Source organism: Microtus ochrogaster, linkage group LG4, assembly GCF_000317375.1.
Source record: "Microtus ochrogaster isolate Prairie Vole_2 linkage group LG4, MicOch1.0, whole genome shotgun sequence".
Lineage (NCBI taxonomy): Eukaryota > Metazoa > Chordata > Mammalia > Rodentia > Cricetidae > Microtus > Microtus ochrogaster.
The window spans coordinates 43,330,197-43,344,373 of record NC_022030.1 but is presented as its reverse complement, the minus strand read 5'-3'; the positions used below and the strand labels follow the sequence as shown (position 1 = coordinate 43,344,373).

The window sequence follows — 14,177 nt, the reverse complement described above, 5'->3', positions numbered from 1 at the left end:
TTTAGAGAACTCTTTTTTAAAAAAGATTTATTTATTTTTATTTTATGTATATGTATGTTTTGCCTACATGTTTGTGTACCACATTCATGCAGTGCCCATGGAGACCAGAAGGGGGTGTCAGATCCTCCAGAACAATCATGTGGGTGTTGAGTGATGGCTGCTAGAAACATCCTGGATTCATTATATATTTGATTTTGAATTAATTTTTGGTTGTTGTATATTCAGAAAATTTTCATGTTTGCCATATTTTTCAGGACCCCAAGATTTAATTATTTGGTCCTTTATGAGATCATGACAAATTAAAGAAAGTGGGCGCTACACCAGGTTCATTTATTACATTTGATTGTCATTTCTTTTGGTCTACTTTACTATGTAATAATTCCTTTATTTTCTTGATAATCAATTTGTAAAGAGATAGGCAGTTATTTAGTAGGATGTCCATTGATTTGTGCTTGTCATATGTTTCTTGGATTGGATTTATGGTATTTTTATCCTTTCTTCCTTCTTGAAAGGAATACTATAAAGTTTTGTGTAGTTTTCATTTTGTCCTACAAGAATGAGTACAGTTCTATTTGTGTCATTGGTCGCACTGACTTAGGTTTTTGCTAAGATTATGTCTTAAGTTACCAGTTTTCCCTTTGTCATTTAGAAGAGATATGTGGGGGATTCTTTGAGGTTGCATTGGTTCAGTCAGTAGTTTTAGCTTTCTGACTATTGCTCTAAGGCTATATAATATTTTTTCCTAACTAAATCAGTCCTTCTGTAATTATTAGGTGACATTCTAGCCTATGAAAACTTCCTCTTGTTGGAAAATTAAAAAGGGGAATTTGGAGCATGCAGTGTTGTGATTTATTTTTTAAAAGGAGTCTGGCTTCTGTAGTGAGTATATTGGAGGAGAAGCCGGTGCAGCAGCAGCAGCCCAGGCTGGAGAACATACTTAGAGCCGCATATAAGTGGGGGAGGGTGTGAGCACACTAGAAAAGGACAGTTCTGCATGTGTGTTGGTGCTATGTGTAAATAGGACTTGCTAATAAATACAGTGTAGGCTAACCTAGAAAGGGTATCAAAGATGATTAAGGGTTTTTTGACCTGAGCAGCTTAAGTGTGGCATTAGCATTTATTGAAGTGCAGTGGAGGGTGGAGACATGTAACAGTTTGATTTTAGACATGTTGAATTTGATATATCATCTAGATATCCAAGAGAGATGTCAAGTGAACACATGGATGGGTTAGAGAAATACTGGCTAGAGATAGAGATCTCAGCATTGTCATCGTGTGAATGGTTTAAAGCTATGACAGCCCATCAGGAAAGTGAATGGGAGAGGAGGGGTGGGGAAGTGAAGAGGAGCCGGAAGAGGAGACTGAGATGGAGAGGCCAGGGAGGTGAGAGACCAGCCAGTGAGCAAAGGTGTTGAGCAAGGGAGGAATTTACTGCAGCTGTGTTACATAAGAAGCGTTAAAGCTGAGCATTGGCTTTCGAACGACACCGGCGACCATAATAGACCATCTTAGTGAGTTGTTTGTCATCAAAGAGAGAAAAAGGAAGAATTGGGATGGGAGTTTCACTGTAAAGAGGGAATTCACAGAAGGGTGGAGAGCAGAGCCAGGTTTTAAAAAGTAAGAAGATGTTTTGCAGTCCCCTTGTCGGCATGTGCTGGTACAGCTTTGCTGGTTTGTATGTCTCCCTGGGCTTTGGGTAGAAGGCGTGGATCCACAAAGGTCTTCAGGCCAGATAGAATTGCGTCAGTGTCTGCTGTCTTAATAAAGTTTAGTCAGCATCCTTGTCATAGCTTGTTTACTAGAGCTTTTGACAGCAAAAACAACTAAATTTCTTTCATTCTTGATGCCACTTTATTAGCGTGCACTCAGGGAACCAGGCAGCATGAGTGAGTGCACACACTGAGGTAGACTTCAGTTAGCTAAGACACATGAGTGAGTGCACACACTGAGGTAGACTTCAGTTAGCTGAGACACATGAGTGAGTGCACACACCGAGGGTAGACTTCAGTTAGCTAAGACACATGAGTGAGTGCACACACCGAGGGTAGACCTCAATGAGCTGACTAAGACACAGTGACAGTCTTTCACTAAAAGAAAATGTCAAGAAGCAAGTAATTGATTATTAACTAACTCTGCTAAATCTTTGAATGATTTATTGTAAAATATTTTTGTGTTTATACTGCACAGAGGGTGAATTTCCTCTTGAGACTTAGGGTTTTGGCTGGCACCTCTTAGTATTAGTGAACTGACTTTAGATAAATTTCCTTATACCTGATTCTTGAATGATGTGGGATTTCCCTCTGTACCATTAATTCATAAAGAAACTGCTTTGGACCTGTAGCAAGGCAGAACTTAGGTAGGTAGGGAAAGCTAGGCTGAATGCTGGGAGAAAGGAGGAGGAGTTAGGGAGAAGCCATGTAGCCCCACTGGAGACAGACGGATGGAACTTTATCTGGTAAGCCACAGCCACGTGGTGATACACAGATTAATAGAGATGGATTAAATTTAGATCTAAGAGTTAGCCAATAAGAAGCTAGAGCTAATGGGCCAAGCAGTGATTTGAATAATATAGTTTCTGTGTGTTTATTTCGGGGCTGAGTGGCCAAGAGGAACAAGTGGCTCTTTCCAACACTTGAATTAAAGATTGTTTTACATTTAGTAGGATGGTGGTAGAACATGCCTTTAATCCTGCTCTTGGCAGGCAGAGGCAGACAGATCTCTGATTTTGAGGCCAATCTGGTCTATAAAGCAAGTTCAGGGACAGCCAGGAGAAATAGAGAAACTCTTTGTCTTGAAAACAATCAAACCAAACCAAACCAAACCCCCAAATTTTATCATTTATATATTTATTATTATTTGTGTGTGTGTGTGTGCACATGTCACAGTATGTATGGAGATTCCTATTCTACCATGTGGGGTCCAAGATTTGAATTCAGATCAACAGGTTTGGTGGCAAACACCCCTACCAACTGAGTCACCCCACTGGCTCCTGGTTCTTGAATTTTTTTCCTAACCTGTAAAGTGAGCTAGTCATACTTACTCCATAGAATGTATAGGTTACCCCAGAAATGAGTTATGTAGTGTCAAGTGACGTTTCTTTTAATCTTTTCTGTTGAAGCTAAAGTTAGATTTTATTTTTGTTTTTGTTGTAGACGATGACTAAAATTTCAATTAAATTAAAAATACATAAAAGCTTGGTTTTATGATATTCTATTTATAAGTCATATGATATGTACATAGAAGCAAAGTTAAGATAGATGAGAATACTTACAGAACAAGAGGAAACACATTTCCTGTAACTTTATTTTTACTGAAGAAATAGGTGTGTGTGTGTGTGTGTGTGTGTGTGTGTGTGTGTGTGTGTGTGTTGGTTTTTTGAGAGACAGGATTTCTCCGAGTAGCACTCTCTGTCCTGGAACTCACTTTGTAAACCAAGCTGTTCTCAAACTCAGAGATCTTCCTGCCTCTGCCTCCCAAGTGCTGGGGTTAAAGCCATGTGCCACCACCACCTGGCCTGTATAATATTATTTGAGCACAGTATTTTAAATACAGGCCTACTAATGAGAAGGAAAATAATTTGTTCTTGAGGCTGATGTAATTAGTATTCCTATTATCAGATTCATTGCAAGATGTTCAACTCTAAAACTGATTCTTCTAATTTCTGGGTGATAGAAAAACAAGGGCAGGCTGGATTTGGCATGCATGCCATACTGTGTTTAACCCAGAGACGCAGGTTATTGTATGTAGTTGTTATTTCTCGTTTTTCTCAGTTATAAAAATTAATTTCCAGTATTTTTTACAAGCAGAGTTTGTGTTCTTCCTTTGAAATACTAATAGACAAACTATATAATTGTTTTCCTATAGTATTTAAAACTGTTCAAATTTTTTTGTTCAAACAATTGTTTCTGGTGTCCTTCCCTGCTTTTCTCTAGTGGTAGTCCACCCTCATAACAACGAATATCGTTCCTCTAGCAATAGCTCCTAAACATGTGAGTATGAATTTCACTTAACTCCATTCACAGGTGAATTTAAAATTGTGATTGTACTTTTTGTTTTTATTTCCAGATCAGCCAGCATTACTAATCTGTCACTGGATCGATCTGGTTCTCCTATGGTTCCTTCATATGAGACATCTGTCAGTCCCCAGGCTAACCGAACCTATGTTAGAACAGAGACTACTGAGGATGAACGCAAAATTCTTCTGGTACCAGTCCAGCATCTAACCTGTTGCTAGTTTTGAGCATAAAAAATGATGACTTAAGCCGGGCGGTGGTGGCGCACGCTTTTAATCCCAGCACTTGGGAGGCAGAGGCAGGCAAATCTCTGTGAGTTCGAGACCAGCCTGGTCTACAAGAGCTAGTTCCAGGACAGGCTCCAAAACCACAGAGAAACCCTGTCTCGAAAAACAAAAAAGAAACAAACAAACAAAAAAAATGATGACTTTTTATTCCCATAAAGAAATACATACATAAGTGTCAGCTGGGCTTGATATGCATGCCTGTAAATCCTGTACTGGAAAGGAGGAGGCAGGAGAATCATGAGTTTGAGGCTCGCTTGGGATAAGTGGGGTGTTGCTCTAAAAAAATAAAGTTTACGAATTAGACAGGGAATGAATTAGCTTAACCTTTAATTTACTAGGATCACCTGAGAAACTGGGTAAATACTCTTTCATACTCATTGTATTACTGTTTTCTTTCCCCCTTTCATTTGACAAAATCATTTATCTAATACAAGAATTGAAGTTAGGGGGCTGGAGAGATGGCTCAGTGGTTAAGAGCGCCGCCTGCTCTTCCAAAGGTCCTGAGTTCAATCCCCAGCAACCACATGGTGGCTCACAACCATCTGAAATGAGATCTGGTGCCCTCTTCTGGCCTGCAGACAGAGTACTGAGAATACTGTATACATAATCAATAAATAAATAAATCTTTAAAAAAAAAGAATTGAAGTTAGATTGTAGTTTGCTTAAACTTTGAAACATCATTCTTACATACATGGAAAACTCTGAGAAACTTTAATTTCAACTGTTTATATGACATAGTAATTGGTTCTTTTTTCAGTTTATGTATATGTAAAACATTTGTCAAATTCTAAGAACAATTCAAAGAAATGAAAAATAAGTCTTTTGTCTTAAAGAGGTTAATTCAAAAGACAGAAATGAGATCGGTGGGAATATTTTTACTAGTGAAAGAAGTAATATTTTATTTTATAATTTTATTTTGTTTGAGACATGACCTCTCTGTGTTGCCTCAGTTTTCTCTATGTAGATGAGAATGTCCTTGAATTCACAGAGATCTGCTTGCTTCTGCCTCCCAGATACTGGGATTAAAAGGTGCATACCACTGTGCCCAGCTTTGAAATACTACTTTAATAATAAAAATGTATCAAATATATAACACAGGTATATATTACAGAGAAATAAAATAGGAAGATTGTTAGCAGTTGAGGGAGTTAGGAGGTCTTCAAGGGCTTGAACTGGATTTCAAAGGCTGAAATTACTTTTGTTAGGCAGAATGTGAATCTTACTTAAGGATATTACAAAGGTGTAGATTTAGGATCAAAGCATTTTCCATGGACAGTAGAATTTATTGAGTTTAAGTTGGAATCAGTGACTAGTTAGATGAAGGTTATTTTGATTTATCATTGGGAACCAATAAATTCAGTCTGTCTATTTACCATTTTAGAAGTGATAGGACCCGGGAGAATGCAGCCAACAAATGACCGTGTTCTGACATCTCCCTCTTTTTAATTTTTTTAATAGTAGATATCCAGAATGGTTTTAATTTGAGATGTTGTAGCTAAATCTAGCATTCTGTGTAATACTCTGCCACCAATACAGGGATCCCAACTATGTCCAGTACTATTGGTTACATTATTATATTGATCAGAAAAATCGAGAGAATAGCTTGAAAAGAGACCCATATGATTAGTAGTTCCGGACCTTTGTAGAATTTAAGTCCATATTTGCCTTTTAATAGGAACACAAATGTTATGATGTTGTATGCAAATAGGAAATGATTTAAATTCCAAAGAAAAATTAAACTCAGTTCTGTCTTTAGATGAATGAAGGAGTTTATGATGGTCCTAAGGTCCAAGCATAGACACGGAGTCATTAGTAAAGATAACAGGAGCTGGATCCATTAACTCTACCTGAGTTGAGGCAAAGGAGGATGAGAAACATAAGTGTTCAGAGGCACTCTCTGAAGATGCACAGGTCAAAGCAATAGATACAGCAAATTTCCAGCTAAAGGACAAAAGGAGATATTGACCATATCATCAGAGGTCCTGTCTGCCCTTGTGGGATCAAATAAGGCCCTGTGCACCAAGGGAAAAGAAAACACACAGAGTCCTATTTCACCTGACAAGCTCTCTCTGCATATCGCTTCCCAACTGACTGTTAGTGGTGGCTCACGCCTTTAATCCCAGTATGGAGACAGAGGCAGGTGGATCTCTGTGAGTTCAAGGCCAGCCTGGATGACAAGAGCTAGTTCCAGGACAGGCTCCAAAGCTACAGAGAAACCCTGTCTTGAAAACAAACAAACAAAAAAACTAACCCCAAAAACCCGAGTGTTAAGGGTAATATAACAAGGATCAAATCCATAAATGCATGTAATTGCTGACATTGGGTTCTCCCCTGATTTATTAATTGAGAGCAAGAGGAGTAAGGTAAGCAGTTGGTACTTTATGGCTCTTATGGTGTGAATAAATCCATTCCAAAGGTTTATCCTCTTGGGCTAAGTGGGGAAAGCAAGTAAGCTTAAAGGAGGCGAAAGATCTACGTGATACACAAATGCGTCTTTTAGTCTAGATTCAAAGTGCTGTAGGTCTTTTCTTCTCAAAATCATATGCAAGGACTGTCCATGCCATCTTTCCTTCTAGAGAAGCCTTCTCTGGTTTCTGCCCCTTTATTCACACTCACCTCCTTCTGTGAGTATCCTTGCTTTCTTATCTCAGCGTAGCCCATTTCAGTCCCTGTTCCTGGCGCCACCTTTTTACCTCTCTAGCTGGTGGTGGGACTTGGGAGGATGGAGCTGATAAAATGAGGCAGGTTAAAGTCTCATGCAATTGCCAATTTTATCAGAGCATAAGAAGAATTTATATTCTGAGGATAAGAGGAGTCACATGAGATATGTACACTCAGAGCAAGCCACACGTGGAGATCAAGTCTCATGTGGCAAAAACATGTTTTCCTGTAGAGGCATTTAATAAATAGCAGTAGCCAGTTATGATGAGTAATCTGAATTAAACTCCTATCTGCTATACCTGGGAGGAGCATAAAAACACATTCCAGGAACAATTCCATGTTTTAAAGAAACTAAGGTCACAAGACTCTTGCCTTGTTTTCTTGGAGTTTTCCCATAAGCACTCAGAATTCTTACACCTCTCCATATTTTAGACCTTGTTCCAACATCTGTCCTTACACGTTTACGTTTGACCTTGTAGTTCATGAATTTCTTTGAAAGTTTTCTTGAGTAGGAAGCTATTTAACAAAGACTTTTCTTTAGAAACATTTACTGGTCAGTTGAGAATAATAGGGGGGACATCTAGAATCTGTGGAGTGGAGGCTGCTCTAACTAGGTTTGTGTAATTGACTGTCATCTTTGTCTACCTTGATTTGTCTCCATAGAATGTATTGTGTGCTTAACTGAGAGACAAGTAATATGTGCCATTGACTGAAAAAGAAGGAACATTTGAAATATTTTGTTTTGAAGAGAAAAAAACCCCGAATGAGTTGAATTGAAGCTGTTTCCATGCATGTGCCATTTATACCGAATGACTACACAGTTAGCAGCTGTGAGGGACTCCACACCGAGATTCCTTCTGAGATCGCAGCCATAGGAGCCTCTGAACAGGTACCCAGAGCCCTTTCAGGGCTAGCTAACTGCTTTTCATGTGATTGCAGGACAGTGTCCAGTTAAAAGATCTGTGGAAGAAAATCTGCCATCACAGCAGCGGGATGGAATTTCAGGATCACCGCTACTGGCTGAGAACACATCCTAACTGCATTGTCGGAAAGGAGTTAGTCAACTGGCTAATCAGAAATGGACACATTGCTACAAGGTATTATAATTTTAAGATGTTTTGAAATTATTCATTAGTTTATTGCTTATTAATGACGAGGATGTATATTTGAATATGTAAGGGTATCTTTTGCGAGTTATGATGATGTTTTATAGATTTGATGGTTTGAGGAACAAGCTCTTTAACTTCCTTCATCTGATGAAAATGTTTGCAAGGAACCTGATTGGGGTCACAATTTACTATACTTAAAAACAAGGACTTGCAGCTGGTGAAATCAATCAGTGGGTGAAGGCACTTGTTCCCAAGCCGGAAGACCTGTGTTGGACTAACCAAATCCGCATGCTACAAGAGGAGGACTAATATAGTGAAAAGCCCCATGGGAAAAACTGGGTGCAACAATGTACACCTGTAACCCAGCTCGGGGGGGCAGAGGCCAGAGGTTCAGCTGATGAGCTGGTCTAAGTGTAATTGATGAACTCCAATTATCTATAGTGAGATACCCGTCTCAAAAGATAGGTGGGTATCAATTGAGGAAGACACTTCCTGTTGATTCAGCTGCTCGCTTCACCACGTGAGCACCCGTGTGCACACAAACACAGGATCTGAAACATGCAGTAACTCTTCAGATGGAGCCCTAGCAAAGCTGGATAGGAGACTGTAGCTAGAGTCTAAGGTCAAAGGGTTTTCTTGTCACTCTTATGTAATCCAGACATTGAGTCCGTAACTCATTTCTGGAGGGACCTAGTCTGTCTCAGAGATCATATATAAAACATATGACAGACAGGATCTGCTGTTTTTTGTGTTAGCTACTTTTCTGTTGCTGTGATATTATTACTATGTCCAGGGAAATTTATAGAAGAAAGAATTTATTTTGGCTTAAGGTTATAGAGGGTTAAAGTACATAATGATGGGTATCTTAGTTAGAATTTCTGCTGCTATGGTCAAACACCTTACATATATGTAACGACAATTAACTATAAAAAAAAAAGGTCATGAATTTGAAAGAGAGCAAGGAGTGTATGTGGGAGGGCTTGGAGGAGGAAAGGGGAGAGAGAAATGATGTAATTATAATCTCAGAATAAAAAAATAACTGAAAACCAAACACAACACAACAGCATGACGAAAGGCTCCTGAGGAAGAAAGGGTTTTTTTCAGCTTACAACGTTCAGGTCACACTCCATCACTGAGGGAAGTCAGCACAGGAATTCAAGCAAGGGTGTAGAGGTAGGAACTGAAGCAGAAGCCTTGGAGGAATGCTGCTTACTGGCTTGCTCTCTCAGGCTTGCTCAGCCTCCTTTATTACATACCTGCTACCACCTGCCGAGGGGTGGGAGCACCTGCAGTGTGTTGGGCCTTTCCCTATCAGTTATTAATCAAGAAAATCCTCCAGAGGTTTGACCACAGCCATTCTAGTGGGGGCGTTTTCCCAAGTAAAGAAAAACAAAAACAAGCAGAAAACAAAAAAAATCCTAAACAGAACAGCAGCAGTAGCATTCCAGCAGGCAGCAGGCATGGCGACAAGAACAGGATGCTTAGAGCTCACATCTTGAACCACAGTAGAAGGGCAGGAGGTTTGCACTCTGAAAGTTGGCCTCCATTAACATAATTCCTCCAGCAAAGCTTCATCTTTTAAATCCCCCCAAACACTGCCATCAACTAGGAAACACATCTAACATATGGGAACTGTCTCAGTCACTGTTCTGTTGCTGTGAAGAGACACCATGACTGTGGCAACTCTTCTTATAAAGGAAAACATTTAATTAAGTTTACAGTTTCCGAGATTTAGTCCACTACCATGGTAAGAAGTGTGGCATGTAGGCAGATGTGGTGCGGCAGAAGGAGTTGAGTTCTACATCTTGATCTGCAGGCAGCTGGAGGAGACTGTGTACCACATGGGGTGTAGCTTGAGCATCTGAGACCTCAAAGCCCACCCCCACAGTGACACACTTTCTCCAAAGGCCATACCTCCTAATAGTGCCACTTCTATGCACCAAGCTTTCAAACGTATGAGTCTGTGGGGGCCATTCCTATGCAAACCACTATACCTTTCAAGTTAAGATGTCTCTTAGTGTTTGATACTTGCTCAGATGAGTCTCCTCTCATAAAAGAAATAGCGATAAGCAGGGAACCTCTGGGTCATAATTTGGTTGTAAGTCTTTTTACTTTTGTGTCTTTAGTCAAACTTTTCAGTCTCTTTGAGATTTGGACCCCTTAGTTTCAATGTAGGGAAATGATTTAGTATTGTAAGTAAGCTGTGGGTATTGAACAAAATAATGTTGGCTGAGTGCTTTATAAATTTGTGAAATGTCATATACTGTAATGTGTTGTTTCCATTTCATTCATGTATTTCATATCTCTTTAATATTTGTGTTTTTTTTAATCAGGACAGGAAGTTGTTTGAGTATAGGAACCATGACATTCTCAGTGTTTTTACTTTGTTAGGATGAGTGTGGATGCCTCATGTACCCAGTGCATGCTTACTGAAATTCAGATAAGCTTGGTTTTAGGTCTACTTATGTAGAAAGAGCCTCCTATTTCAACATACTTACCGGTAGTTTCTCCTTTGCTATAGTGCCTAGTAGAGTTTGTTTTCAGTAGTTCTTTCTTATCCCTATTTATCTAAAGACCATTTGATAGTTTCTTTTAGATTAGAAATAAAAATTAAAAAAAAGAAGTGTTTTATTATGTGCCTGACATACATTACTCTGTATGACTGTAAAATTTCAGTTTTCCTGGTCTTGATTTAGGGCACAAGCAATAGCAATTGGACAAGCGATGGTTGATGGACGTTGGCTGGACTGTGTCAGTCATCATGACCAGCTTTTCAGGGACGAGTATGCTCTGTATAGACCGTTGCAGGTAATTGGTAGGGATAGTGCTGATAAGAATGTAGTAGCTCGTTTGAAATTCTGTTTTCGTTAGTAGGACTAAAAAGTGGGTGAATGGCCTAAAGACTCTGTTTCTAAACCTCTCAGACTCAGTGCGGGGGAAGTGCTCCTCCACTGAGTGACCTCCCTCTAGGATCAGGTCTGTAGTGTACTGTGTGTTTGCTCACACTGGGCCGCTGGTACTTATTTTACTTGCCATTTAATTTTAATGCTTTTCATTTTTACTTTCTTTATCTTGAGGACTAAGAGGGAGATTTTAGAACTAAGAGTGGAAATCAAAGTGACTTGAAAATTTGATATTAGCTATTGAGATAGATTTCGACTCTGTATACAAATCGTACACTAACAATTTAATGCTAAAATTTATTTTATAAGAATGAAAATTATTTATAGATAATTATGTTTGTTTGTTTTGTTTTTTTGAGACAGGATTTCTCTGTGTATCCCTGGCTTTCTGAAACTCACTATAGACCAGGCTGGCCTTGAACTCAGAAATCTACTTGCTTCCACCACCTGGCTATAGATAAATTTTTTAGAAAAGATGTGATTCTTTAAATTTTGGTTTGCGTAAAAGAATACATACACTTGCACGCACATGCATATATTCTTATGGTGAAACTGTGAGCAGCTTGTGAACGAAGATTTATAAACTGAAATTGGAAGCCCCATAATTAGAAATGACCAGTAGCCTCATAGAGTGGTGTGCTATAATTTGTTAGAATCAGATTGTTTTCTAGGGGGTTAGAGTTGCCAGGGTTAGACTACATTTTATGCTATCTTCACCCAGCACTAAAGGATGAGGTGGGACCTTGCCAACTACATATCAAAGAAATGTTTATTTGTAAAATGCTACATTTGCTTTGCAGCAGTGAAAATTATAATTTTAAGAGTATGATTATCGGGCTGGAGAGACGGCTTAGAGGTTAAGAGCACCTGCTGCTCTTCCAGAGGTCTTAAGTTCAATTCCCAGCAACCAAATGATGGCTCACGACCATCTATAATGAGAGCTGGTGCCCTCTTCTGGCATGTACGTGCTAGCAGAACATTGTATGCATAATGAACAAACAAATAGTGTGGTTATTAATACGCTACTACTGCTTTGTACCTCCGTTTTGTTATTTAGCTATTTTTATGTGAATTTATTGGGTTGTTAGAGTTACAGAAATGTAGGTCACAACTTCTTTATCATATGCTGATGCTGTCACTTAGGCTCAGTTGCTTGGTTTGCTTTGGTCCTTTTAGAGTACCGAGTTTTCTGAAACACCTTCTCCAGACAGCGACTCAGTGAACTCTGTGGAAGGACACTCTGAACCATCCTGGTTTAAAGACATAAAATTTGATGATAGTGACACAGAACAGATTGCTGAAGAAGGCGACGATAATTTGGCTAGTAAGTTTGACTTTCGAATGTTGTAGTGTTTATGGCTTATTGCTGTGCTGGAATGGTGAAATGATTGTCTTGTGTATGATTTATGGTTCCCACTTGATGTCAGCATGTGATAGTAGTGATCCTTGCTTAGATACAGTATTTTCTGAAGGCAGCTTGTTAGTCAACTGACGTTTCTGGATGTTGCCATGGCCTCTAGTTTGCAGCAGCTTAAAAGTAACTCTTGAGCTAATATTGCAGCAGACAGCTTTCTTATCTCTCCACTGTGGTATCGACTCTTTCTCTGCAGAACCTCCAGTATATTTTCTCTTTAAAACCTCTTTTAAAAATTCGTTTTAAATTTAACATGCTTAAATTTATTAAGTCTACCCAGAAGAACATGAAAATACTGTATCCATTTTGGTATTGCACATTGGGCTTGTGTATTAAAATTTTTTTCATTTCCTCCAATGCCCTGATAAAACCCATTTTTACTCCCCTCTCCCTGTATTCCTTTCCCCTTCCCAACACTAAAAGATTCTGCCAGTCCTAGCAAGCGCACCTCAGTCAGCAGTTTCCAGTCCACAGTGGACAGTGACTCAGCCGCTTCTATCAGCCTGAACGTGGAGCTGGACAACGTGAACTTCCATATCAAGAAGCCCTCCAAGTACCCACATGTGCCCCCTCACCCTGCTGACCAAAAAGGTAGGAGGCAGTCACCACCTGGATGGGCCCTAGGGTCTCATTGCAGCCTGTCCTCTGCCTTCCTCTGTCCCAAAAGGCTGATGGGCTCTGGAGTGGGTTTTGTTCTGATCCCCCTCACCCCGTTCTCCTCCCCACACCTTTTTTTGTTGATTCTTTTTATTTCTTATTTTCTCCCTTTGCACTACCATGCCCAATTTAAAGCATATAGTCTTTAAAAGGAACTGTATCTGACTGTTCTTCCCATAATGTGCAACTTCCAAGGTGGAAATTCTTTGCATTTATAACATGGACGTTCTGCTCTATTCTTTTGTCTTTTCTTCATTTAACATCACAAATCCTCTTTGCCTGTGCTGTTCTGCTTGAGTGTAGATGGGGGAAATTATTCATTTATGTTCATTACATTTATTTTAAAATGTCTTCTCTAGTGAGAAATGAATTCTTTTGTAATTAATTCTTTAGCTGTCTTATTTGATTTTTTTAGTTTGTGAACTCAAAAATACTAATGACCACATAAAAAAAATCCAAAAAACAAAAACATGTTGTAAAAGGAAAGATACAGCAAACCTTTTCTAATATGTAACATAGCAGCATGAATTGATTGCTCCTTTTTAAAAATGTAGGATGAGATTATATATTATTAGATACAATTAGAAACTAAGTTCAGGTATAAACCTAATGAAGCTAATGCACCATTTTTTCAAAGAAAATAAAATAAGTAATTATGGGAGTTCATTTAATAATAATCATCATCAAAACATCTTTATTATAAATATAATGCTCAATTCCATGGTTTTATGCAGTATTTGAATTTTAAACATTTAACTCTGTAAAACTGAATTGCTTCTGAAATGGTTACCTAATTCTTTGCTACTCTTTACTTTGAACCTAAAAATAATAAAAATTTATAGAACCTAAAATTTATTTCATAATTTGAAATATTTACATCCCCCAACAAATTTCTCATAATTGTCAACTATTATCAAGATGTGATAAAATGTTAATTAAGATAATCGTGATAATAAAAGGTGCTTCTTATTTAAAAAATAAGGCACAGAGAGAGAGAGAGAGAGAGAGAGAGAGAGAGAGAGAGAGAAAGGAGATTTGACCGTAGGTGAGCTTGTAGAGAGAGAGAGAAAGGAGATTTGAACGTAGGTGAGCTTGGAGAGAGAGAGAGAGAGAGAGAGAGAGAGAGAGAGAGA

At 38.8% G+C, this 14,177-nt stretch overlaps 1 protein-coding gene across 6 annotated transcripts in view; it reads left to right on the top strand.

The window, feature by feature from the left end:
* Positions 1–14,177, top strand: part of Pikfyve (phosphoinositide kinase, FYVE-type zinc finger containing) — an 85,600-nt gene that overhangs the window by 17,721 nt on the left and 53,702 nt on the right. For 4 of the 6 annotated variants that reach the window (XM_026786146.1, XM_005361458.3, XM_026786147.1 and 1 more), the window contains 5 exons: positions 4,066–4,204; positions 7,901–8,058; positions 10,767–10,878; positions 12,150–12,297; positions 12,811–12,978. In XM_026786146.1, coding sequence (XP_026641947.1) covers positions 4,066–4,204; positions 7,901–8,058; positions 10,767–10,878; positions 12,150–12,297; positions 12,811–12,978 — 725 coding nt within the window. The remainder of the gene's footprint in view (positions 1–4,065; positions 4,205–7,900; positions 8,059–10,766; positions 10,879–12,149; positions 12,298–12,810; positions 12,979–14,177) is intronic. The other 2 variants (XM_026786149.1, XM_026786148.1) reach the window with 1 other exon arrangement.